Genomic DNA, 27,880 nt, shown 5'->3' on the forward strand with positions numbered 1-27,880 from the left:
AAAATTCAGAATTCAGTCATCTTGTCCTATTAGGGAGTCAAGTTCCCAACCTAGAATTCAACAGTTGTTTCTAGAAGAGTTACTTAGGAGTCTTTGTTGGCCCAAGAGATATGGAAGCTGCATTTTCTAAGTCAGAAAATGAAATCCAAAGTGTTCCTTCTTAAGGGAAGTGATGGCTGGGGCCCTGGGGAAGAAGGTCCTGGACTTGGAGCCACTGGGGCTCCCAAAGGTGTTAGCTGGGAAGGGCAAGGCCAGGCCATCTGGTACTGGGTAAAGGAAAAGATGGGATCCTTGAGGAAATCAGTTTCAGAAGGCTAGAATCCATATTGGGCTTGGGCCTGCCAACGGCGGAGTTTATTTTCTGACCAGGGGTTCTTCAGCTCCAACTCTCGCTCTTTAACCTGGTGAATCAAGTAAGTGATTTGGTGTTTTCACCTGTGCTGGCCTGTTGGCTGCTCACCTTTCTTCTTGCTAAATGACTTGATGGTTTTTTCTTCTGTAAAGGACTTGGTCATCCACTGCTGGACCCTGCTGAGCTGGTCATCTAGTTTGATCTCCACAAAGTTAATCTCCTCCTGTCCCCTTTCCTCCTGCCCTGAAGCCACTTGAACGCTTCATCATCAATGAAGGCGGCATCTGCAGGAATCTCCTGGCAGGGGGAGCAAAGGCTGGATCAGACTCGGGGTGGTAGCCATTACTGTACTAATCCTGATAGTAAATGCCGGTGGTGTTAGTGTCACCATATGTAGGGAAACTGGTTGTAGGGCTGACTGCTGTAGACATCCCCAGGCTTAGGCACCCAAAGAGCCCCTCTTGAGCCAGCCACCATCTTGAATTCAAGGGGAGCATTGGCCACATTGTCTTGGAAGGTGGGATCTGGTTCTGTGCCTGGGGGTGGCTCTTCAGAAGCAGCAGGGACGGGGTAAGGGTATGGCTCAGCTCCAGGAAGGACAGGGTAAGGGTATGGCTCAGCTCCAGGAGGCTCAGCCTTGTCTGGGAGGGAGTTCTCAGGAGCTACTTCCCCATCACTGTCATCTTCTTGTGTGATCTGTTTTGTCACCTTTAGGGCAGCATCTTGGCAGCTGCTTTGATGGCTGAGGGTGATGGGGCAGTGGTAGTGGCACCCACAGTAGGGACAAAGGAGGAAATAGAAGAAGCAGATTTGGTCTTGGGATTGATTTGGAGAGCTTGCCATGGGCAGAGCCATCAGTAGGTTTTCACGAGAAAGCATAGGGCAGGAGCAATTGGTGAGTCTCTTTTGTGGTCAGGTTTTTTGAGTTGGGGAAGCAAAGCTGATAAACCTGGCCCTTCACCAAATCCCTGAAGAACAGTTTCTTTCTTTGTAGGTTCATCTTTCTCAGAATCTGAAGCTCCCAGGTTCAGGCTCCCTAGTCCTCTTCTTTGGTTTGGGGAATCCCAGAGGGGGCCTGACACCGCCAGAGAGGGCAGGGGAGGCCCCAGCCCCAGTCCCTCACCCACCCCTGCAGCCTTGGCCAGACTGAGACCCAGGGGTGGGGGGAAGCCACCTAGGCCCAAGGGCAGCAGGGGAGGCGATTGCAGCTGGAGGCAGCAGGGGAGGACCCTTGGGAGGAGGAAGAGGGGCAAAGAGGCCCCCCAGACTGGGTCCAGCTCTGGCCAGGACAGCAGCCTCATCCAACTCGCTCCCTGTGCTTTCCCTCCACCTCTGGGGCTCCCTCACTGAAGGAGCAGACTCATGAGGCCGGAGCCCACAGAGGCCTAGTGGCCCTAGGAGTCAGGAAAGCCTACCTCTGAGGGAGCCCATGGAAGCCTCACTTGTAGTTTGGGGTCCCAGTCCGGGCAGCTTCACACAGGTAATGGTTGCAGAGTCACCCATGCATCCTGAAGTAGCCCATTTCCCCTTCCCCCTCCTAAGGGTGGAGCTTTCTGAGCCTAGCTAAATGGGGCTTGGAATTGATAAAGACCTATAGCCTAAAAGTAATGTGGTCATTGCCCACCCCCCCTTGCCAAACCAGGAAGAAGGCATGGGGTCCCCTGTTTTCTAAAACAAGATTTTTTTTTGGGGGGGGGTTCTTACCCTTCTTACAATGAAGCATGCATTCCATCTGAGATAAAGGTTTGAGTTTCAAAGTTCTGGAAGATTCCCCTTCTCCCTCCCCCCTCCCTCTACAGAGGTGGGGGTGGAAGAGAATGAGAAAGCATTTCAGAGAGAGAAAGAGAGAACAGGAGTACCACCCCAGAATCATTTCTAGGAGATGTTTTGTTTTTGTCAAATCTAATTCCTTCCAAGGAGCAAGCAACACAGCTGGAGGAGAATTGGTACTGGATTTCCCCCCATATTTTAATTCTCATCAATTTATAGGTATGTCAATTGGATATACACCCAATGTCCTTCCTTAACAACCCTCACTCATAGTGGGGGTATAAACCAAACACATCTCAGAACTGCCAATCCTCCCATCAGTCTGAACAGGGCAGGCCCACACCAGGGTTATTGCCAAACATCATGTGGGCTCAGCTTTGCCGACTCCCCACAAACCAGAAGGAGGACTAGAGATCCAATATTTTTCCTACTTTTCTAAAAATCTAGGCTCTTAAAAAAGGGGGTGTTGCTTCTCACCTATGGAGCTCAATCCAGTTTCCCAGTCTGGGCAAAGTCTCCTAGCTTGCTTGACATATATGTAGCCACTGGCTACTTGAGTTTAGTTCTGCCTATGAGGAATCATTATTCATACTCAGGAAAACATGGGTGGAAATAAAACAAAAATTTATTTAAAAAGGTTACATAGGAAGGGCTAGGGAGAGAGAGAGAGAGAGAGAGAGAGAGAGAGAGAGAGAGAGAGAGAAAAAGAACAGCCAAGCAGCATTGGTTGGGCCATGGTCAGAGGAGACTGTGGCCGAAATCTGAATTCTAATCTTGGCTCTGCCATTAACTGGCTTGCAACCTTGGGCAAGTTAGGTAATATTGTGCCTCAGTTTCCTCTTCTGTAAAATGTGGGAATTGGACTAGATGACCTCCCAGTCTCCTCTCAGTTTGAAAGTTCTATGATTCTCTAAGTGGAGAAATTCAATTCACAGTCAATCACATAGACTCATTTGTTGTTCTTAGAGACAGGGTTATACCACTTCTTAATACAGATAAGGGGCTTGGCAGACAGGGGTGCTCCCAGGAAATGCTATGTGTCTCACTCCAGTGATTTTTAATTTGTTTGTCATTGAGCTATTCTGTTTACATTTTCCACATGTTTCCAAGATCTTTGTCCTGAATTTTCTCCTTCCTTATTTAATCACTTTGTGAAAAAATGGCTAATTTTATTTCCTTCTTTAATTACTCAGTCCAACTCTGTCTTCAGACACTTACTAGTTGTGTGACCTTGAGAAAATGCCTTCACCTCTTACTGTGTCTGTTTTCCCAACTGTAAAACTGGCATCTCTATTTTAGGCTTTTTTTTGTGAAGATCAAATGAGATATTTGTAAAGCATCAATGTATTTATAACATTCGTCTGCCACTGTTGTTAATACATGGATTTTCCCCTAATATATTGGAATTTTTATTATGTTTATTTATTTCCATCTGTATGTATTTCCTAATGCCCACTTGTTTTTAAACATTTCTCCTACTGATGAAAATTTGGGGTATTTTTGTTGCTCTGGGTGAGGGGTTTGGAGGAATGAATTTCCTCTTTGGCTTCTTACTCTTCCATCATCATAGGGGCATAGGACCATGAGTAGTTCTGCAAGTCCAACCAGATCTATCTCCTTGCTTGACAAATGAGGAAACTGAAGCCTAGAGAGGTTAGATATCTTGCCTCGAGTCTTCCTGGCAGTCTTCCCTTATTCTGAATTCACCATCCATGCAGACACACTTACCTAGATGGCTTCCTCCAAAGGGCATGGGTTCTCTCCATTCCGAGTAGAGATTTCATGAATGAAATTACACATAGAAAATGCTCAAAGTCCTCTATAGATGCTTAGCTATTGTTCTCATAAGGGGAAGTCAGAAATTCCTTTTGGTGGGTTGTCTGGGGATTCAGGATGGTGGTGGGCTCTGGGTCGGATCGATTAATTCTTGGAAGGCAAGAGCATGTGGGAAGGGTTAGTTTTCCCCTGAAAGTCAAAAGAGCTGTCCCTAACACTTGATTGGTTCATGAACCAGTGATTCCATTTTCTACTCACCTGGGGCATAAGAAGGCCACAAAGACTGCTGATCAGATTCATTTCTGCGTGGAGATGGGAAGGGGAGCTGTGTGAGTCAGCTAAAAATATAAAACATTAGCTACTATATAGTGCCTATTATGTACCCCAGGTACCTTTTACAAATATCTTATTTGATTCTTACAGTAACATTGTGAGATGTGGTGATGATTAACCCCATTTTACAGGTGAGAAAACTGAAGTGAACAGGTGAAGTAGTTTGCCTAAGGTCTAGCAGCTAGTGAGCATTTGAGACAGGATTTGAACTCAGGCTTCCTGGCTCCTGATCTCGTGCTTTATTCACCCCACATCTAGCTGGCGTCCAATACCAGCAGGTATTAGATGTTGAACTCATTGAGAGCAGGGACTGTTTTTGACTTTCTTAGCTTAGTATCTGGCACACAGAAGGCACTTAATAAATGCTGGTTGCCTTGCTTTCCATGCTATGCCTTCACAAACCTCCTTTAGTTAATTATCTGATGGACTGGTCACATATGTTTCATTTTGTTTGCATCCCAAACATGCATTACTGAACACAGCCCAAGTCAGGTCTCATCTACCACAAGAGTCCAGGGGATTTCCCCCTTCTTGGGAGCAGCCAGAGATTCTCAATATACGTTAATAGTATGACATGACAGCTAAACCAAGTCAATGTGACCTTGGGCTAGCAAGAAAAGCTTGATATTCAGGAATATGGAGAGATGTCTAGAATAGCAAGACCCTGTATGGACTATTGTGTTTGATAAGCTCAAGAGTAGCCAAAGGATGGCAATCAAGATGATGGTCAATGTTAGATGGTTAAGGGAACTGGGAATGTTTATATCCTGGAGAAGATTTAGATCTGTGTTTAAGTATTTAAAAGGCTGTCCTGTGGAGAAGGGGGTTAGACTTTCCCTGCTTGGAACCAGAAGAGGTTCATTTAGAGTTGAGGTCAGGAAAAGCTTCTTATCAATTAAGAGTTGACCTCAAATGGAATGGACTGTTTGGAGAGGTGCTGAGCTCTCCATTCTTGGAGTTCATCAAGCAGAGGCTATATGACTATTTATTGGGCAGGCTGGAGTGCTAATTTGGGGGGGGGGGTTGGTGTATGTATTGAACTTGATGGGCAGTGAGGTTTCTTCTGATTCTTCAATTCTGTGATTCTATAATTCTGGGAGTAGGCTATCACTTCTGGAGTGAGAGATTTTCCTTCTCCCTTCCCCCTTTCCTTCCTCTCTCCTTTCTTGCCCCTCTTTTTTTCTTTCTCTTTCCCTCTGGCCTTCACTTTTCAAAACTATTGTTTTGAACATCTCTGGAACCCTCGATGGAGAGCTGCTCCTGGACAGAGAGCCATGCTGGGATAACATTTATATAACATGTTCTTCACTGGGCTTGCCTCGTGCCAGATCCAGCTCTTGGCTCCTGGCGGCCCTCCTGTTGACTATCAACACTGAGTTCTCACATCCTGAGAACTTGGGCTACAGGAAGCTGGCTTCAGTCCCCCTGGAGCAACCCAACAAAACTTGCTCCCCCAGAGCCTCTGGGGCAGCCTGGGAAGACAGTGCAGGAGGAATTCTATGCATGTGGTAAGGGAATTCCCTGTGCCATCTTGGATCTGGGGTTGTTTAGTTTTGTGCTCTCTCTTGAGAGCAGTGGGGTTGCAAGCACAGATATAAACATACATACAGAGAAACAAACTTGGGAATGGGAGGGGTTAGGTAGAAGCAGGTGTGATAATGGGCATGACCTGGCTGAGTTTTCATGGGGGAGGCAAAACCTTTGTCTCTGATCTCCCCGGGGTTCCTACCCCAGAAGGGTCTGAGATGCTGAGACATGCCTAGATTTTTTAGTACAAGGAAATATAAAGTAGAAGAAACCTCCCCCTTTGGCTTTCTCCCAGGCTGCACTGGGGTGAAGTTAGGGAGAAATCAAGGGAATCAAAAAGTAGGATAGAGTAAAGGAAAGAGTGTTGAAATCAAGAGACTTGGGTTCAAATTCCGACTCAAAAAATCATTTCACTTCTCTGGGTCTCAGTTTTTTCCTCTGTCAAATAGAGGAGTTGGACTGTCTAAATCTAAGATCCTAAAATGTTGATAATTCATGTAATTCCAATCTGAGAGCATAGAACAACCTCCAAGGATTCTTTATTTAGGATTCCATTCATGGAATTTTTATTGCTTTAAAAATATGCCAATAACTGTATTTCAAGAGAATTTCTTTCCACTGTAATCCAATGTATTTGATTTTATATTAAAAACATTCTGTGAAGGGTCCATAAGCTTTATCAGATTGCCAAAGGGACCCTGGCACAAGAAAAATTAAGAACCTTCAAACATTGGTGCAATTTAACTAGTAAATTGTAACTAACTAGGGCACTAACTAGCTATTAGAACTAACTAGTAACTAGATAGAATTTAACTAGCCAGTAAATTGTAACTAGGGGTGCTAACCAGTTATTGTAACTAACTAATAACTTGATAAAATTTAGCTAACCAGTAAATTATGACTAACTAGGCTATTGTAGCTAATGAGTAACTAGTTGAAATTTAACTAACTTTGACTTTAACTAACTAGGGGGCACTACCAATCAAACTCCTGATCCTGTTCATTGAGAAGAGGCTGGCAGGTAAATGATCCCCTTGAGAGTGATTTGCTTCACTTGATGATACTTTGGAATCTCTATTATATTATAGAGACCTATTTCGAGGTCTCTATAATTCTCAAGGAGTTGGCCACCCCACACCCCTGAACCTGCTCCTTTGTCAGTGGCAATGTTATTCATTATTCTAGAAGTGTGGTTTACGGGACTATATATCCAATTCTATTCTTACGGCTCAGGCCCCCAGACAACGGGAGACTGTGCATTCCTGTTCCTGTTTCCGAGTGTCAGAATTCAATCATATGAGAATGGTATAATGGAGTTGGCCACATAGAATATCATCATTGTACATGACTCCTTACAATCACAGGAGCAAAGAGGGAGGAAAAAAAGACCCATTTATAGTAAACCAACTGCCATGGTCCTCTCAAATTCAGGAAGCCCCAAACTATTAGGTTTATAAGCAAAACTCCAAATACTGGAGTTTGAAAAGACTAACTAGCTATTGTAACTAACTAGTAACTAGTGATTTAATGAAATTTAACTAACCAGTAAATTGTAACTAACTTGGGGACATCAACTAACTAGTTATTGTAGGCAGTTCAAGATCCCTACCTACCCTCCCTTGCTTCACAATGGAGGAAATAGCATTAGCCCTGGTCCTCATTCCCTGGGACTTCAAAGTCATTGTCAGCTCCTGAAATGAATGTTTTTCTTCAATACCAGTAAGTATGGGGGATATAGGTCTTCATAGACACAATTGATCAATCTTTCGGTTCTGTCTGCTGGCCATGAGGAAATGGGCCCACCTGTTCTACCCTTGTTCCTTCTCTAATTTTCATAGTGGTTTGCATTTTATATATATGTATATATATATATATATACATATATATGTATATATATACATATATATGTCACTTCCATATATATTCCATCTATATTCCATATATATATATATATATATATATATATATATATATATATATATATATCACTTCCATCCTAGTGTGGCTACATCCCATGACACTTTATGTTAGGTACATTGACCATCTTCTCATATGCACTGCCACAGACTCACACCCAGTATTGATAGTCAAGGGACAGAGGTCTATAGAGTGAGGGGTTTTTATAATAAATAATAAAGGATTAAGAACACTCAACACTGGGAGTAAGTCATTCTGATGAAATTAATACCAGTCTTCTTCTTACCTAGAATTCTATCCTCTCCTCTGATAATCTTTTTTTAATTTTTTTTTTTTTTTGCAAGGCAATGGGGTTAAGTGGCTTGCCCAAGGCCGCATGGCTAGGCAATTATTGTCTGAGGCCGGATTTGAACTCAGGTACTCCTGACTCCAAGGCCAGTGCTCTATCCAGTGTGCCATCTAGCCACCCCACTCCTCTGATAATCTTAATTCTAACCACAATTATTATTAAAAACAATAATTATTATTATTATTGAGATTTGAAGATCTTCAGAGTGGTTTACATACATATCCCATTTGATCAAGGCCCAGCTGAAGGACCATTGCAGAACACAATTGTGCCCACCAGATGCTGGTTCCCTGGGACAGAGTCCCAGTTGCCTCACTAAGTTACATCTCTATTCAGAAGGGAAAATCTGGCTCAGATACCCTGGAAATGAACAAGGGGGATGTCATCTAATTAGCCGCCTCATTTTCTTGGAAAACACAGGATCCTCTTCTTTCTTCTGTTTTTAGTGGTTCTACCCAAGCCTCCTATCTTTAGGAGAGGCCTCAAATACTCCCCATTCAATCAGGCCCTTCTCCTTCTTGGTCTCTCCTATCCTAGGGCTCTGGCAGGAGCCTAGAAACAGCAAGCTATTTTTATTTATGATAGTGTCAGTGGGCCGGCCTCCGTCTAGACAGCTGGTATTATCATTCGAAGCCGTCCTGGAATTTGAAAGAGTGGTTTATTTCGGGAGAAGTCCAGGCTCAGAGATTACACAGCTCATAAAAACAAGATGGAAGCTGACACTGGAGCCTGGGGAGAGCAAGGTAACAGTGTGGAGGTCAGCCGTCCTCACTGGTGTTGGACTGCAGAGTTGTTTTCATAGAAAACAAAGACTGATTTGACTTCAGGGAGCGAGAGAGGGCCTTCCCCACCTCCACCCTTGGTCTGGGTAGAGCAGAATCTTACACAATGGGGCCTTAGAGGAGATGCTTAACCAGGCAGGGAAGGCGGAAAGGACAAAAGAGGAGTCATCCCCACTGGGAGTGGTGCTCCCTGGCAGGGTCCCATGATCCCAGGCCTGGGAAAGTTCACTGGGGCTGCCTTGGCTTGACATGGGCAGCAAGTCTGGGAGTCACTCCCTCTGCACATGCATGGACAAACTTTCCTAGATCCAGTCACAGGGTGGAGTGGTGGTGCATGGCCTAGCTATGTAAATTCTTACCATTGTGATAGCATCTCTCTGGGCCTCAGTTGACTCATTTGTACAAATGGGACAAGATGATGTCTCTGATCTTAACCTGTGTTCCCTATATCAGTCCTTTTTCCAAGCAGAGACAAGAACTACCCCTGTGATGTTTAGAGAGGATGGCGACACTCTCATGATAAAGAGAAGAGAAACCTTAAAGGTGATCTCATCCTTTTATTTTATTTTGTTTTATTAATCCCCCCCCCCCCACCCCATACAAGTGCCTTCATTTAGAAAGGAGGAAATAGAAGGTCAAAGAGAAGCAATTTAGGACTGTAGGATAATGACCCTAGAGCTGGACAGGACCTTGGAGAGCATCAAGGATCATAGCTGGGAGGGACTTTAGAGGTCATTTTAGTCCAAGGACCTAATTGTACAAATGAGGAAACTGAGGCACAAGGAGGTGATATGACATGCCTGTGCTCACATAGCTAATGAACAAGATTTGAACTCAAATCTTCCTGACTCCAAATCTAGGGTGCTAACCTGCTAAAAATCTTACTTTCTACAGAAACCTTTTCCCAGTCTTCCTTAATCTTAGTAACTTCCCCCTGAGACTAACTCCCTTTTATCCTAAATATAGCTTGTTTGTGCATAATCATCTGCATTTGGGTTCCCTGTTAGACTGTGAGCTTCTTGAGGGCAGGGACTGGCTTTTGCCTTTCTCTGTATCCTCAGATATTCAGCATTTAGAATACAGTAGGTGCTTAATAAATACTTGCTGACTGACCACTTTACCATATTGCCACCTTAATTAGATCAATTCCAAGACATACACTCCCCCTCCTCTTCTCCTTTCCTCTTGAGACTAGGTTTACCTTTAAGCAGAAAGTCCAAACCATTAAAAAGAGAGGGTGGCATGCTCTGGACAGGAAGATACAACCCCGGGGGGATACAGCAAGTCGAATATGGCTGGGCTTGATGACTCATTTCATATTGGAGGCGAGGGGGAGATGAGGCAGTTAGCAAGACCATGAATGTGTTCAAGTCTAGGAAACAGAAAATACATGGCCCCTTCTTACGAAGCCAATGTGGTGCAGCAGAAGAAGAAGAGGGTATGGGTTCAAATCTCATACCTGATAAGCTACAACCTTTGTGACTTTGAATAAATGATTTCATCTCCCTAGGACTCCATTTCCCCCATCTGTAAAATAAGGAGGTTGGACTAGATAACTTTTGAGAACCCTTCTAGAACCATATCTAGGGACTAGTTGTTGCTCAGTATTTTCAATCATGTGTGACTCTTCATGACTCCATTTGGGTTTTTCTTGGCCATTTTTTTCCTTGGCCAGAGTGGTTTGCCATTTCCTTCTCCATCTCATATTACAGACAAGAAAATTGAGGCAAACAGGATAAAGTGATTTGCCCAGGGTCACACAGTAGGTGTCTGAGGCCAGGTTTGAACTCAGGAAAATGAGCCTTCCTGACTCTAGTCTGGGTTCTCTATCCTTTGCACCAGCTAGTTGCCCTATGGGGTAATTGCTCCAGGTCAGTTCCCTTCCCTGGACCACTTGTAGGTTCTTCTGTTTAATACAGAAGTCAGATTAGATGACCTTTAAGCTAAGCTAAAGCCATAAGATTTCGTAAGCCGTGGGCAAAAATAATTGGTGGGAGGTCAGGAGATGGAAATGATCCATTCCTCAGATGGTCTGGCCTGCACCCCTCAAGGAGAAGGGTGGGAGAGGAAGACCTGAAAGAGAGTTATCATGGCAGTGGAATTCTAAGGGTGGAGGCCTAAGGCGAAAAGGAGTGAGGTCATATTGAGCAGGTTGATGAAAGCCCACAGGCTGCCAAGTGAACAAGTGATTATGTAACCTCCTAATTTCAGCGCCCTGAGACTATGTCCCATTTGCCCTGCCCTAGTTATCCCTCTGCCTCTAAGATCCCTTTGAACTCTCAGGCCCTTATTTCCCTATAAGTAGTAAGTGCATTGGCTTCAAAACCAGTCTGACATAGCATTTCCCTCTCAGCTAGGGGGTGCAGAGAACAGAATGCTGAACCTGATGTCAGGAAGCTTTCAGTTCAAATCTAGACTTGGATGCTTAGCTGTGTGACCCTGGGCAAAGCATTTCACTGCCCTCTGCCTCAGTTCCCTCATCACTAAAATGGGGATAGCAACACATCCCTCGAAAGATTATTGTGAGGATCAAATGAGATGTTTGCAAGTCCTAAACCACTAACTAGATGCTAACTACTAAGAGAGCTAGCATAAGAATTTCAAAAACATATATATATATACGTATACATATACATATATACGTATACATATATATAGAGAGCACATGCTTTACAATCATCTCATTTAATTTTCACAACTCTGGGAGATAGTTGCTGTTGTTATCCTCATTTTACAGGTTGAAGCAAATGAATTTTTTCCCTTTAGGTGACTTTCTCAGGGTCACAAAGCTAGATGGCATCTTCAGGATTTGAACTCAGCTCTTTAACTCTAAGCCGAAGTGCACTCTCTCTACCCATTGCATCAGCTTGATATAGAAATGGTGAGCAAGGCAGCAAAGGAGGAGCCAGACAGTGGCTGGCTATTGACTACAGTCTGGTTTCCTCATTGTGGGGATGTAGTTTCACAGAAAGGTCCTTTCATATTGCTTCCTGTTTCTTCAATTTTTCCCATCCTACATCCCACATCTTCAGGACCAAGGGAGGATGGGACTGTAAAAATATTAACCCCTGGGCTTTATAGAGAGCTTTTACATATATGAAATGCTCAAAAAACAATGTTTCATTGGAACCTCACAACCACCCTGTGAGGGAGCTGCTGAAGGGATTATTGTTCCCATTTTAGATGAGAAAACTGAGACTCAGATGGATCTCTCCAAGCACTTTAATTCAAGAAGCATCTCAACACCATTTACTGCCCTGATGATTTCTTAGATTAAAACACCTTTTCCTGCCAAACCTGAGAGGAACATTATCCCCATTTTGCAATTGAGGAAACTGAGGCAAACAGAGGTGAAGTGACTTGCCTAGGGTTATACAGCTAGGAAGTGTCTGAGGCTGGTCTTTGTGACTCCAGGTCTGGTTCTCTATCCACTGTGCCATCTTGTGTCCCACAGGACTCAAAGTTCCCAGCTCTACTGGACAAATCACTTCACCTCTGTTTGCCTCGGTTTCCTTCTCTATAAAATAAAGGATCGTGACTAGAGGGGTTGTCTGGTCTCTATCATCTCTAGAGCTAGGATCTCTCCAGAATAGCAATATATTACCTGTCTTGCTAAATATCTAATACTTCTTTGATACTAATGAATATTTATTAAATATATCCATTCCATTGTGAGCTCCATGAGGGCAGGAACTATCTTTTGCCTCTTTTGTTTACTGATTGATGACTAAAAGCCAGGCCTCGGGACAACAAAAAGAAGCAAAAACCAGTCCCTGCGCTCCCTTAGAAGATAAGTAGCTTTAGATCTACATTCTACAATGTAGCATGCATCTTCAGTATTCTAAATGGGAAGACATCGCATCTACAACTGATGCTTTTAAGACACAATCGAGTTTGATGGGAGGCAATCTTAAGGGGAAGACCCAAGGGACTGGAGCTGGAGTTGTCCTTGGACTTACATCTGGCAGGTAATGGGGGTTTCATAACAGTTTACTGCTTGCTTTGACTGATGAAGATGAATGGTCTAGTTGACAGAGAGCTAGACTTGAGTTTGGGTTCAAATGGCGCCTTGGTTACCTGCAACCTGTGAGACCTTGAACAAGGCTCAGTTGCCTCATCTGTAAAATGCGGAGATGGGACTAGGTAACCTCTAAGGGTACCTTTCAGCTCTAAATCAGAAAGGCCTGGGTTCAAATCCCTCGTCAAAGACTTATTAGCAATATGATCCCATGATCTTTCACCTTTGCTCATCTGTAAAATGGAGCTAATAATACCAGCCGGGTTTTGCTCCCGGAGTTGTTGAGAGGCTGGAATGAGATAACGTCTGTAATGGGCTTCTGAACTGTCTGTTGTTGTTCTTATCGAGATTGTTATTGCAGAATAGCTTAACCAAACAGGCGTGGGAGAGGGCCCTGGGAAAGCAGGCCCTGACTTCCCCCGGGCGCTCCCAGCAGTTTCCTTGGAATGGCCCCCCTCATCAGAGTGAACCAAATACACCAGCAGGGCCGCTCCAAGAACAACAAGGAAGCCACAGTGTCCAAGGACTGTCAGAGCCGCACCGCCAGCCTCGGAAGACATGGCTCTAAACTGGCCTTGGGGACACCAGGTGGCATCACTCCAGATGATCTCTGGATAAATACGCTGCCTGTCTGTGACACATGCTATCTGGAGGGATCTAGTGAACATCTTGTGTCCCAGTGGGGATTCAGTTAAGTTCAGTCCTCCAGTTGTTAAGTCGGAGAAATTCAATAAATGTTAAAACATCAAGCCCTGCCCTCAACGGGCTTCCATCCTATTGAGGGAGCCCGAGAATGTCTACACTGTTGAATTCTCAGGGTCACAATACAGAAAACAAGATAGAAACATCAGTTACCATGATTTAATCTGAACCAGATCTGGACCCCTTTCGAGTCAGGGACTGTCACTGTCAACACGCATTTATTAAGCACCCACTGTATACCAGTCACGGTATCAAAAGGTCCCTGTCCTACTGTCTAATAGGGGGAGATAACTTGCAAACAGCTCTGTGAAAGAAGATGGGTACCATTCTGATTCCCATTTTGGCTGGGATCTGGCTACATGGGGATTGGATCCAGAAGCACTCTTTCCCCCACCCCCCAAGCCTGGGACACCTTGGTTCTTTTTGGTCTTATCCTAAAGTTAAGAGAGCCTCTGCTCTTTGAGCTCAAAAGGGTCTTAGCAGCCATTGGTCCTGCTGGTATCTATCTGAGCACCACATCCTGTTACCTTTGGGACATTCTGTTACAATTAGGAATCTTCTGATCTCTGCTTGAAGACCTCTCCGGAATGGGGAACTCATTACTATTCCAGAGGCAGCTAAGATGAGAGATGAGGTGGGGCCCACATCCTACTTTTTCCTCTCTGGTCCCTGAGACAAAGTTAGATTCAGCTTCTGAGATAGCCTCAAAAGCAGAGTCTTTTTCCCAGGGGCTGGGAGGGGATGGAGACACAAAAGACCCATTCCCCAGAACAAGGGGTGGGGTGTCAGCCTTCCAGACCCTCAAGGGAGACATTTCCCCTCAACCACAGTCTTGCTAAGGACTCAGGGGAAAATAAATAAAGAGGTTCCACAGTTTCCCAGGACATCTGGAATAGACCCAGAAAGAGAAACCACAGGGGAGGTTCTTCCTCCTGGAGAGATGAGGCTACAGTCCAGGAAGCAGACATTCCCCATTAGTGTCTACCCACTTATTTTCCTCAGGAGGAAACTGAGGCACAAGGCAGTAAATCAGCTTTCCTAAGATAGTCAGTATAGTAAGTAGAAGGGCTGGGAATTAATGCCAGTTTCTATTTTGACATGTTAAAGTGTCTCCTCAAATCTCCTGGCTAGTGAATGCTTCTGATTGTAAGGTGGCAATGAGACTGAATTTCCCAAACATTTCTAGGTAATAAAACAGACTTGGGAGAGGAGCCCCTTGGTACAGTAGAAAGGGTTCCAGGTCTGGTTTAGTTGCTGCTAGTTATTCCCTCTGTGGCTCTGGGCAAATCATGTCCCCACCCTGGCCTCAGTTTCCCCATTTGCAAAACGAAAGGACTGAAGTCCCTCCTAGTCCCAAGATCTTCCTCTGATCTCTAGACTCCTTCCTTGTATCCATCCCTTTCAGAAAAATGTAAGGGCTGGAGGAGGGAAAAACTCAACTGTCCCAGATTCTGAACCTCAGTTTCCTAGGCTGTAAAATAAGGGGTTTGCATTCCGTGGTCTCTCGGAGATCTAACTCTGGAGTTCCGGGACTCTGACTAGCCGACCCCTGAGGTTTCTTTCCAACTCTCTCATCCAGGACCTGGTGATCTTAAAGCTAGAAGACTTGGACAGGAGCACAGGAACCCTAGATGGATGGGGGGGGGGGCGGGCGGGCAGTGCCTTCCTCTCCATTTATAGCTGAGGGGACTGAAGCCAGGGAAGTGGAGGGGTCTGGCTAATGCCATAGAGGAGAGTGATGTCAGAGGAAGGATTTGAACTCACATCCTTGGACCCCGGAGGCTTGGAAGCTAAAGAGGACTGGATTGGCGGGGAGCAGTTCGAGTCCTGGGGTTCCGTATCTGCTGGTCACACGGGAAAGCCCTCAGCATCCCAAGACCTGTGACCTCCTGGGGAGGCAGGTCCCCCCCCCCCCCAAGAGGCCAGCAGGCCTCAGCATCTTGGCTCCCGGGGAAGCGGCAGCCGGAGGTGTTCTCAGGCCCGGCCGAGTCAGATTCCAGGGCCCAGGGAAAGGATGCGTTCCTTTCCGAGCGGACAAAACATTCTGGCACTCTGCGGAGGGGACTGAACACTCTGTCCACTTTGGCAGTGGCCGCCGGGATTCCTGGCCCGGCCCAAGGCTGCTTTCACATGCAACAAGATTCATTACACAAGCTCCTTCTGGGCTCCCCGGCCCCACCCGGCCCGCTCGGCCCGCTCCCCTGGGCAGCCCCCGAGAACTTGGAGGAGCCACTCACTTCCAAGAGGAGCCAGGAAGAAGAACACGACCCAGCCCCAGCGGGGACCTCCCCCCATCGTGGGATTGCGAAACACACACACACACACACACACACACACACACACACACACACACACACACACAATCCCACACAGACCCACAATTACATAACCACAACCCAATCACAAACGTGTATGCACACAACCTCATAGACCATTAGAACACAATCATATATGATTACACACACCACTACACACAATTACAGAGCCACACACAATCACAAACTTGTATACACACACTTGCACATCACCCTATAGACAATCATTCCACAAACCATACACAATCACAATTATACCCCATAGACAATCACCTATATAGTCACACACTTACACAATCATGCACCACACACAATCACAATCAGATGTACCACATGATTAATCACATTTACACACAATCCCAAACACAATTATTAATTACAAATAACCACATACACATAACTATACACACTCACAGAACCACACACAACAACACACTTACACAATCACACACAATCACAATTAAATATACCACATACTTAATCACATTTACACACAATCCCAAACACAATTATTATACACAACCACACACAACTACACACACTCACAGAACCACACACAAAACACTTATACAATCCCATGCACCACACACACAATCAGATGTACCACATGCTTAATTACATTTACACACAATCCCAAACACAATTATTATACACAACCACACACAACTACACATACTCACAGAACCACACACAACAACACACTTACACAATCATATGCATCATGATCCAATACCATTTATTCACACAATCACACATGACCCAACACAAAAACATACACAATCGCACTGATTGCACACAGCGACATACAATTACAGAACCACCTGTAATCACACACATTTATACAACCAAATGCACCATAGTCCAGTCCCAAACATTCATGTTCACAATTATACAGTCCCATACATAATTATGCATACAACCACCCATGATAACTACACACAACTGCAGAATAGCATAAATCACAGACATAATTATATATATATGATAACTCACAATTGCACATGTAATCACATGCACGATTACACAATAATCACACATATCAATACAACCACACCCATAATTACATACATAATTTTAACATAATCACACAAAACCACATACATAAATATTCACATAACTATATAGTTACATACAACTACACATACTCACATATATAATTGTGCACACAATCACACATATACAACAACACCCCCCCACAATCACAATAAGGTGTACTACATACCTAACCACAAACAACCCCATACACAATTATTATACACAACCATACACACACAGCTCCACATACTTACCGAAACACATACAACAACACACTTACACAATCACATGCACCACACACACAGTCACAATCAGATGTACCACATGCCTAGTTACAAACAATCCCATACACATTTATTATACACAACCACAAACCACACAAAACTATACACAATTACAGAACCACACACAGTTACAAACATTTGTACACACAATACACACAACCCCACACACAATTATATACAACTACACACAATTATAAAGCCACATGTAATAACCTACATGATTATACACACAATCACACACTTTTGCAAGTCACATGCACTACACTCCAAACCCAAACATTTATATACAATTATACACAACCCTGTACATAATTATACACACAACCATACATGATAACACGCTTAACTATGCACAGCTACAGAACCACACACAATCACATACTTAGCAATACATACAATCACACAATCACACACGCAACCACAGGTGCAATTATACAAATAGTCACAACAATACTGCCACACCCACAATTAAACACATAATTTTAACAAAATTACACAAAACCACATATGCAATCATGCACACAATCACATCCATTTACATACAACCACACAAATCACATATATGATTATACACACCACTACACACACCACTATCACAATTCTACAATCCCACACAATTAAACATAAGCACATACCTAATTATATACCTAATCCCATATGGCAACACAACTGCATGCACAACTGCATACACAATCACAGATGATTACAACATAATCATAACAGAATCACACACACACACACACACACACACACAACACAGGAAATAGGGAAAGGTTTTACTTAAAAATATTCCCCCATCTCTTCTCTATCCCTGACCCCACTCTAGCACAGACTGTCATCATCATGCCAGCCTTGTAGTAGCTGCTGGTTCATCTGCCTCCCCAATTCAATCCATCCTCCTCCTTTCAGCTACAGAAGTAATTTTCCTAAAATTCAGACCTGATCATGCCAACTCTTCCACTTCCAATAAACTCCAGTAGTTCCCCATTACCTCTGAAATGCATTGGGTGAAAGATGAAATGGTTGAGGAAACAAAGGAAATTTGATATTCCAACCATATCGATTTATTAAAGCAATGCATGCCAACTGTCCAACAAATTGGGATTAGACCCCTTCCTCAGTTTAGGGCTGGACCCTGAATACAGGAGGAGACAGATTTTAGATATTAAGAACAATTCATCAAATCAGACCAATTAATTAAAAGAAAAGAATACAATATTTCACAGAAGGATCAAATACTGACTGTTCTGCTGGCCAATCAAAATCTTTTCTAACCTAGCTCCCTCCTACCTTTCCGGTCTTCTTATCCTTTGTTTCTCAACAGGCATTCTCTGATCCAGGGACACTGACCTCTTGACTTTTCCCAACACAAGACCCTCTATCTTCTGACTCTGGGCATTTTCTCTGGCCATCCCCCAGGCCTGGAATGCTCTCCCTCCTCTGCTCCTACAACTGACCTCCCTGGTTTCCTTCAAGTCCCAGCTAAACTCTTAAAGTCTACAGAAAGCCTTCCTGAACCTCTGAATTCTATTGCTTTCTCTCTGTTCACTATTTCCTATTTATCCTGTAAAGAACTTGCTTTGATTATTTTTGTTTGCATGCTGTCTCCCCTTACCCCCCCCCCCCTTAGATCAGCTCTTTGAGGGCAGGGACTGTCTTTTGGCATTTTTTTTAATACCTCTAGCTGAGCACAGAGCCTGGGACATAGCAGGCACTTTATCAATGTTTATTGATTGACTAACTGGAGGAGATGTAGCCCTTCCTCCAAGTGAATGACTGAACCACTCTGAGCCCCCATCTAATATCAGATAATGGGGTTTGCATTAGATGTTTCCAGAATTCCTTTCTAGTTCTAACATTTCCTGATGTTGCACTCCAAGGAACTTTCAAAGACATCCTTAGAGTTCCCAAAGGAAGATTTCAGAGTACATCATGGGGTGTGTGTGTTATATGGGGGTGGTAGTGATGATGTGTAAAATACAACAGGTACAGAAATGTGCCTACAGTAGAAGATAATAAATATGCTTTATATAGAATATACACAGAAAATGTGCTTTGTATACAATAGACACATAACAAATGTGCTTTGTATACAATAGACACATAACAAAAAATGCTTTGCATACAAGAGACTGTGAAGCAATGTGTTCTGTATACAATAGACATGAGGGCATAAGGATGGCTAGGTGACACAGTAGATAGAGCACTGGATTTGGAGTCAGAAAAACCTGAGTTCAAATCCAGTCTCAGATACTTATTAGCTGTGTGATCTTGGGCAAGTCATTTCACCCTATTTGCCTCAGTTCTTTCAACTGCACAAAGAGCTGGAGAAGGAAATGACAAACCACTTTAGTATCTTTGCCAAGAAAACCCCGAATGGGGTCATGAGAAGAGTCAGATATGACTGAAATGACTCAACAACAATGATATAATAAAAACAGAAAAATGTGCTTTGTATACAATAGACACAGAAGAAAAGTGCTTTGTATGCAATATATATATATATATATATATATATATGATGTGTTTTACATATAGTTAACATTTATATGCCTTGTATTTAGTAGACACTTAGGGAAGGTATTTTACATATAGTAGGGATTGAACATTGATTGTGTCTTGTATACATGTAGTATAAACTTATTGTTCATAGGCACAAACCATAAATGGTTTATATATTGTGTTTTCAGGCACATACATGCTTTATATACAGTTAGCACATAACAAATGTTTTAGGTACATAAATGGTTTGTATATAGTTGTCACTTCTATGAGTGTAGGCACATTAATGGTTGCATGCAATTAACTCTTAATGAGCATCTTTAGGCAATGGTTTGTAGACAGTTGGTACTTAATGAGTGCTCATAGGCACATAAATGGTTTGTAAACAGTTGACTTTTTTAAAAGTTTTTGCAAGGCAATGGGGTTAAGTGGCTTGCCCAAGGCCACACAGCTAGGTAATTATTGTGTCTGAGGCTGGATTTGGACTCAGGTACTCCTGACTCCAGGGCCAGTGCTCTATCCATTGTGCCACCTAGCCACCCTGACAGTTAACTTTTAATGAGGGTGTGTAGGTGCATAAATGGTTTGTAGACTGTTGGTGCTTAATGAGTGCTCATAGGCACATAAATGATTTGTAGACAGTTGACTTTTAAGGAGGGTCTGTAGGCACATAAATGGATTGCATGCAGTTGGTACTTAATGAGTACTGTAGACACATAAATGGTTTGTATACAGTTGGTATTTAATGAGTGTTTGTAGGCACATAAAATGGTTTGTAGATAGTTGGCCCTTAATGAGTGTTTGCAGGCACAGAAATGTTGGTATACAGTTGGTGCTTAATGAGTGTTTTCTGCATTCAATGAAAGGATCATCATGGCAGGGAGGTTTACCATTTAAATTCTAGCCATCTTTCCCGAGATCCAGATGGAGCCACATTTACGCCCCTGAGAGGACCTTCTCCCTCACAGCGGGACGGCCCACCAATGTGGGCAGCAGAGCTTCCCAGGGCCAGGGGAAGGGGAAATGAGAGAATGCTCGGACCACTGAGTCTGAGGCCACAAGCCGCGGGGTCTGGGGGAGGGCAGGCTCCTCGGGAGGGAGCAGGAGGGATTGGGAAGGCAGCTGATCCGAGGCATGAGCTGCAAAGGCCTGAACCTACTGGGGCGAGCTGAACTCTGGCAGGAAGAACGTTGCTAAACAGTAAGCAAGTTGTAAAAGAGAATTCAGACACAACATCTGGCAGCTGTTTCAAATACTTCTCTGTCTGGAGGCTGGACGGGCCTGCAGTCGATTAGTGAAACAGCATGTGCAGGAGCAGCTTTCTGCAAGGCAGCCCCCCTAGCCCTACTTCTCCAGGGCTGGGGGGAGCCCCATCCAGTTTCTGGGAGCTAGCAGGAAGTAGCAGCTGGAGACAGGTCCCATGCTTAGCACCGGGGCTGCAAAGAAGACAAATGACAGGTCTTACCCTCAAGGAGTCTACGAGCGGCTCTTAAGGTCATCTCCTGACTTGAGTTCAAATATTGCCATTGTGCACCTAGGAGTCATGGGGCAAGTCACTTCTCCACTCTAAGCCTCAGTTTTCCTAGTTGTAGAATGAAGGGTTGAGCAGATGATTTCTACGGTCCCTCACTTGATCCAGGAACTAGTTCAGTCCGAGACAGGTTGAGCTCGAGGCAGCAGGACAGTCACCCCGGGTCAATATTTCCTCCCGTTCTTTTCCAGGTGCACCCATCATTTTCTTCTGAGATCAGCTTACAGAATCCTTGGTCACAAAACCTCTGGGAAGGCTCAGAGCGATGTCCCTTCCTCCTAAGAAAGCCGAGAATGGGTTAGAGTTGGAATGGACTGCAAAGGTCAAACTAGTCTAATCCCCCCCTTATTTTTACAGATGAGCAAACGGAGACCCAGTCAATTCCTTTTTTTAAATCCACATGTACACAGAGCTTCAAGTTGCAAAGGACTTTCTTGTCATCTCCTTTGGCCCTTGAGGCAAGTATTATCCCATAGGGATGGTAACCCTTTTCTAAAAGGTTGGTCGAGTTACTGGGAGGTCACACCTCTGGGCTTCTGATTCCAAAGCCAGCCTGCCTTTCCTTGCACCACAATAAGCCAAGGGGAGGAGAACTGAGAGTCTAACTTTCTGGACTGATCTCCCTTACTGAATCATCCAGAGGACGGTTTTGTTGGTCCTTCTGGAGAGCTGCTGCACCTTGTCTGATGGAGATCATGGGGCAAGGGGTTGGGAGGAATTCTAGATGGGCTGCTCCTAGGCTCAAAGGTAGAGAGCTGGAAGAGTAGGCAGAGAGTATCTATTCCAAATCTGTTTTACAGATGAAGAAACTGAGGCACAAGGTACCCCAAAGGGGTAACTATTTCAAGTCTGTTTTACAGGTGAAGAAAATGAGGCACAAGCTACCCCAAAGAGGTTATCTATTTCAAGTCTGTTTTACAGGTGGAGAAACTGAGATCCAGGCCCTTGTCTAAGATCTTTCAAGAAGTAATCAAGATTCGAATCCAGGGCTTCTGACTCTCAGTCTAATTCTTCTGACTCTATCTCCATCATTCGATAGTCGGTAAGTCCAACCTCTCTATTTTATAGATGAGGAGGCAGTAGCTTCTCCCCTTCCCCTGGCCACACTGCAGGAGAAGGCTGGAGATGGGGAAGGCTCACCAACCCTGTCTAGAGCTCCCCACGCCTAATCCCAACCCCCCAAGAACATTTCCTCTCCACCAGAAAATCATCGCAGCAAGCCAAGCAGGAACCTGGCTCGGCCAAGCTCCCTAAAGAAGGAAGACAGTTTCTAGCTAAATGTGCAAAGTCTCATCTCCCCTAGTCCTTTATAAGGAAAAAACTAGGTACAGTCAGAAATCTCTGAGGCAGGGAAATGCTAAGAGGCCGGGAGGAGAGGGACCGCCGCCGAGGCCCCACCAGCTCAGGGGGCCCCGACAGCTCGGGGCGGGGGGTGACAGCTTGGGGTCTGCCTGCCAAGCAGCTGAGGCCATGAGAAAGCCCCAGGAAGAGAGAGGGAGCTGATTCATTAGGCTTGGGCAAGGCAGGACATCATTTGTTGATTCTCCGGCCCAATCCCCATCTCATGATTTCCTCTCTGGTTGCCATGGTGCCATCCATAAAACACAGAACAACTCTGGGCCCCCTCGGCAGGTCATTTATTTCAAATATTCCCTGCAGCTAGAATCCAACCATGTTTGGGTGTCTGGGCCCTGTCTTCGGCCCCCTCCCCAGAAGAGTTCAGGGTTCAGTCAAGTCCGCAGTCCACATCTCAAGGAAAAGAGAGACAGGCAGAGAGAGAGAGAGACAGAGAGAGAGACAGAAGAGAAGAGACAGAGACAGAGAAAGGGAGAGAGAGGCAGAGAGAGAGAGAGAGAGAGAGAGAGAGAGAGAGAGAGAGAGAGAGAGAGAGAAACAGAGACAGAGAGACAGAGACAGAGATAGGGAGAGAGAGAGAGACAGAGAGACAGAGAGACAGACAGAGATAGGGAGAGAGAGAGGCAGAGAGACACAGAGAGAGAGAGACAGAGACAGAGACAGAGAAAGGGAGAGAGAGGCAGAGAGACAGAGAGAGAGAGACAGAGAGACAGAGACAGAGATAGGGAGAGAGAGGCAGAGAGACAGAGAGAGAGATAGAGAGAAACAGAGAGAGACAGAGAGACAGAGACAGAGAAAGGGAGAGAGAGACAGAGAGAGACAGAGAGAGAGATAGAGAGAAACAGAGAGAGAGACAGAGAGACAGAGACAGAGAAAGGGAGAGAGGCAGAGAGACAGATAGACACAGCTAGAGAGACAGAGAGACAGAGAGAAACAGAGAGAGACAGAGAGACAGAGACAGAGATAGGGAGAGAGGCAGAGAGACAGAGACAGAGAGAGAGAGACAGAGACAGAGAGAGACAGAGAAAGGGAGAGAGACAGAGATAAAGAGAGAGACACAGAGACACAGAGAAAGAGAGACAGAGACAGAGATAGGGAGAGGGAGGAGAGAGAGACAGAGAGAGAAACAAAGACAGAGACAGACTGAGAGACAGAGACACAGAGAGACAGAGAGACTGAGAGACAGAGATAGAAAGACTGAGATAGAGAAGGAAAGAGAGGAGAAAGACAGAGACAGAGAGAGGAGAGAAAAACAGAGAGAAGGTTTGAGGCAGAGACAGAAACAGAGTGAGAGACAGACAGAGAGACGGAGAAAAGAGGGAAGAGGTGGGTGCAGAATATGTGAACAGGCAAGCTGGACAGGAGACATGACTGTTCCCTATCTCTGGGCAGACCAAGGGGTCACCATCTGCATCATGGTGTCACAGAGGAAGAAAGGAGGAAGAAGAAGATAAGGAGGAGAAAGGAAGAGAAAGGAGGAAGAGAACGAGGAGGAAGAGGAAAGAGGAAGAAGAGGAGGAGGCGGCGGCAGCCTGGCGGTGTGGGGAGTGTTGCCTCCAAGGCCAGGCCCCCAGCCTGCTGGGACGGTTTTAGGAACACAGCTCCTTTCAAGGCCAGAGACCTGCTCCTCCATCAGAAGCCTCCCAGCTGAACAAAACCCCTTCTTTTCCTTTATGCCAGCGCCCCCCCGCCCCACCCCCTCCCTTTCCTTCTCCTTTCAAACGAGCTCCTGTTCACAACCCAGACATGAACTCCAACCTAAAAATAATTCGAGCCCACCCTCCTCCCCGCTCCCTCCCCTGAAATGTCTGGAGCAGGCAATATTGGACTTTTTGGCCTCCCAGGCAGAACTCTGCCCTCCTCCCCTGGCCCCACCTTCCCCATCTCGCTGGGCCTCGGAGCCTTTTGCATTCAGGAGCAGCCAGCAGCAAGTCAACCACCACTTATTAAGCTCCTACTGTGTGCCTGGTGCTGGACTGGTCACTGGTTGATGCGAAGATAAACAAAGCAGAAGGCCAGCCCCAGCTCTCAGAGACGCTAATTCCGGGGAAGGGAAGGAGGAAGGTATTAGGTGCCTACTCTGAGCTAGGGACTCTGCCAAGTCCTTTAGGAAAGCTTTATTCCATCCTCACAACCCTGTGAAGTAGGTGTTGCTATTATCCCCATTTTACAGGGGAGGAAACTGAGGCAAGAGAAAAGTTAAATAACTTGCCCAGGGTCACACAGCTCATCCATGTCTGAGGCTGCATTTGAACTTGGGTCTTCCTGACTCCAGGTCCAGTCTGCAGTCTACTCTACCAACCCAGCTTCCCCCCCCGCCCCCTTCCATTACTTAGTATGTCTGCATTCCCCCTTTTTACAGTCAGAGAAATTGAAGCAGATCAAGTGACTTGCCCAGGATCACACACTCCATCCATGTTTGAGGCTGCATTCGAACTGGGGTCTTTCTGATTCTAGGTCCAGTTGCACCCAAACCTCTGGGGAGTGCAGGAAAGAGTAGAAGACAGCCCAGGGGCTGTGCTTTGGGAAGAATGGTGGGTGAACGTGCCAGGGGCAAGGGCAGGAGGAGAGAAATCATGTCTCATCAGTACAAGCAGCCCAGTTGGAAGGAGCCCCTCTGCTTTGATCAAGACTGAGTGTATGAAGGGGAGAACAGAAGGTAGAATGAGAGGGGATAATACTACTACTACTGATGATGATGATGATGATGATGATGATTCTAACAGCCATGAGACACAACACAGACAGAGATGGGGAGAGAAGAGAGGGGAGGGGGAGAGGGAGAGAGAATGAATGAATTTTCCATGGACTCCGATTGGGTGGGTGGGAGGCTTTCTGACAAAGTTAGCTCTTGTCCTGGAGACAATATGGAAACCTCCAAAGGAAGACTTTTTTAAAATAAGGAAACAATGGGGTCAGATGTTACAGGAAAATCACTTTGGCAGTGGAGTCTACAAAGGAAAGGAGTGGGGCAAGGCTGTAATGAGACCTGCCTCATCCCAAGGGGCTCACCTCTCCTCTCCCAAAGATCAAGGGATGATTTAGGGAGGGTCAAGGGTCAAGTCTGAGAAGCCCCCTCTTTCGGTCCCAAGGCCCAAAGAGAAACTAACCAAGTGAATTCAAATTTAATAAACTTTTTTATTAGGTTACTGAGTATTCTCTACAGTCATAAAATAGAAAGGAGTTTAAAACCAAACAAAGCAATTATGTACTGGGATGGCAATACAGAGGGAGGGGGTTGAACCTGAAACAAGAGGAGAGGCGGGGGGGGGGGGGCAGGTGACACGGCAACATTTTCAGCATCGGTGGAAGACGATGGGGTGAGGAGGGGCCAGGCAATTGAATGATGAACTCTATATGGGAAACTCTCTCTTGTGCAACAGTAAGAGTGTGTGTCCTACCCTGTAACAAAAATGAGGAAAAGACCTGTCATCTGACAAGGTGTGTGTAGGTGGGTGCGTGAGTGTGTTTTCCTTAGAAAAATAACAGCAACAAACAGGAACGGTTTGGGGGGAGGCAACTTTGACTCCCCGCGAGGGCTTGGCACCAATTCTACACTTTTAAAAATATACTCTCCAAGTAGATTTTTTTTTTAAAAAAGGTATCCAACAGCAGCTGTTCAAAACATCTCTTACATAGACAAATATATATATTAAACATTTTAAACAAATAAAGTCATCTATTGTACCTGTACAGAATTGAACCAAAAGTTGGATTCGAAAAATGATTTCAAAGTTAACAAAATGTGCAAAATAAAGGGGTGGGGGATGGGGGCCTGCATCTTGGCCTGCACCTTGGAGGAATTGCCAGGAAGGTGGCTCTTGAGGCATTTTTCCTCAGCCCCAGAAGAAGCAACCAGGGGAGCTGCATTTGAACAGGGGACCTGCTTTCAGAGACAGGACCAATTGCCCAGACTGAATTCTGGCTTGGGGGACAATGGCAAAGAATTCGACTACTGCCCCCCCAACCTCGTTCTCTCTCATTTTTGCAGTGGATAAAATACTAAAATTGTACTCTTAGATGACTAAACCAGGGAGGAGGATGAATCCTCAGCTTGGCTGAGATGAACAACCTGAGGATGAAAAAACGATCACAACTGTGTGTCTAACTATCCTGGGCAAGGATGTCCAGTTAAGAGATAAAGAGGTGATGAAAAAAGAGGGTGGCAGGATGTTAGAGTTGCTTCAGAGGATCATGGAGGCCACACTATTGCACGTGAAGCCTGTAGTCTGAGGAAGGACCTGCTCTGCCAAGCTTCTGGTCTAGCCTGAAATTTCCCTACAGGCCAAGCTAACAAAAAGAAGCTCCCATACCTATGCATACACCTCTTGGCCAAGGGCAAGTGATACAGCAGGTGGAGGGTAGAGAGGGGTGGGAGAGCAAGACACATTGGAGAGAAAGGGATGTTTTCTTTTTATGTGGAATAAATAAATTGTTTTTTGTTGGTGAAAGAATAAATATAGAGTACAGGGTGAGACAACATCTTAGGGAATGACACTAGTTGCTTTCCGGCCTTTTTCAAGGGTCCCATTTTCTTTTTATTTTCTTTAAGGGTCCAGAATGAGTTTTTGGCATTGTCAGCTTTATTAAAATGGCAGCATTTCCTGGGCAGGAGTAACCCAAGAGGTTCCACGTTTGTCACCCAAGGGAAGTCATCGGTCAGTTCCAAGCACCCTCGATGCTTCCTGGCCTCCTTATTGCCAGTAATGGTGACTTTCCCCCAATTGGCCCTGGAACCTTCCAGAGACGGTGCCTTGTCCCGCTTGGGCAGAAGCTGAGGGCTCCGTACTCCCACTCGTGGACTGACCAGGACACACTTTATTACTTCTGTAGAAATAAAGTCTCTCTTTTTTTAAGAAGGGGAAAATAAAATCCAAATCCACAGAGGACACTCGTCTGCCCACACTCTGAGAGGCCATTTCCAAGGGATGAAGACTAGATGAGCCTGCTGTTAGGGTCTGTCTTTATCTGGTGGAAGACTGGGGTGCGAGAAAGGAGGAGGGAATCTTGGCTCGTGAGGTCGAAACAGCCAGATGGAGGAAGAGGGGAGTTGGGCAGGGTGGGGAAGAAGGGGGCTGTGGACCCCAGTGGCGGCTCAGTGGGTTCACACAGTTGGATTTCCTGATTCCCAGTCCCAGATGGCAGCGGGCCTTGAGCTGGTGCATCACTGGTAGAGAAGATAGCCCTTAAGGGATGCTGGCAGGGGCAGGGCATGGATCTCACTCAGACGCTCTTTCCCTAGGGCGAGGCGAACGGAGCGGCGGCAGAGATCCATCAGAGGCAGTGGTTCAGCTGGAGAGAGAGAGAGAGAGAAAACACACTTGGTTACTT

At 45.2% G+C, this 27,880-nt stretch overlaps 1 protein-coding gene and 1 pseudogene across 5 annotated transcripts in view; both read right to left on the reverse strand.

Moving 5' to 3' along the window:
• Positions 1–314: 314 nt before the first annotated feature.
• LOC141508386 (proline-rich protein PRCC pseudogene) lies at positions 315–15,821 on the reverse strand (annotated as a pseudogene).
• Positions 15,822–25,667: 9,846 nt separating this feature from the next.
• LOC141509187 (SPRY domain-containing SOCS box protein 1) overlaps positions 25,668–27,880 on the reverse strand; it is a 121,338-nt gene continuing 119,125 nt past the window's right edge. For all 5 annotated transcript variants that reach the window (XM_074218526.1, XM_074218525.1, XM_074218523.1 and 2 more), the window contains one exon: positions 25,668–27,841. In XM_074218526.1, coding sequence (XP_074074627.1) covers positions 27,714–27,841 — 128 coding nt within the window. In that variant the 3' untranslated portion in view covers positions 25,668–27,713. The remainder of the gene's footprint in view (positions 27,842–27,880) is intronic.

Source organism: Macrotis lagotis, chromosome 1, assembly GCF_037893015.1.
Source record: "Macrotis lagotis isolate mMagLag1 chromosome 1, bilby.v1.9.chrom.fasta, whole genome shotgun sequence".
NCBI lineage: Eukaryota > Metazoa > Chordata > Mammalia > Peramelemorphia > Peramelidae > Macrotis > Macrotis lagotis.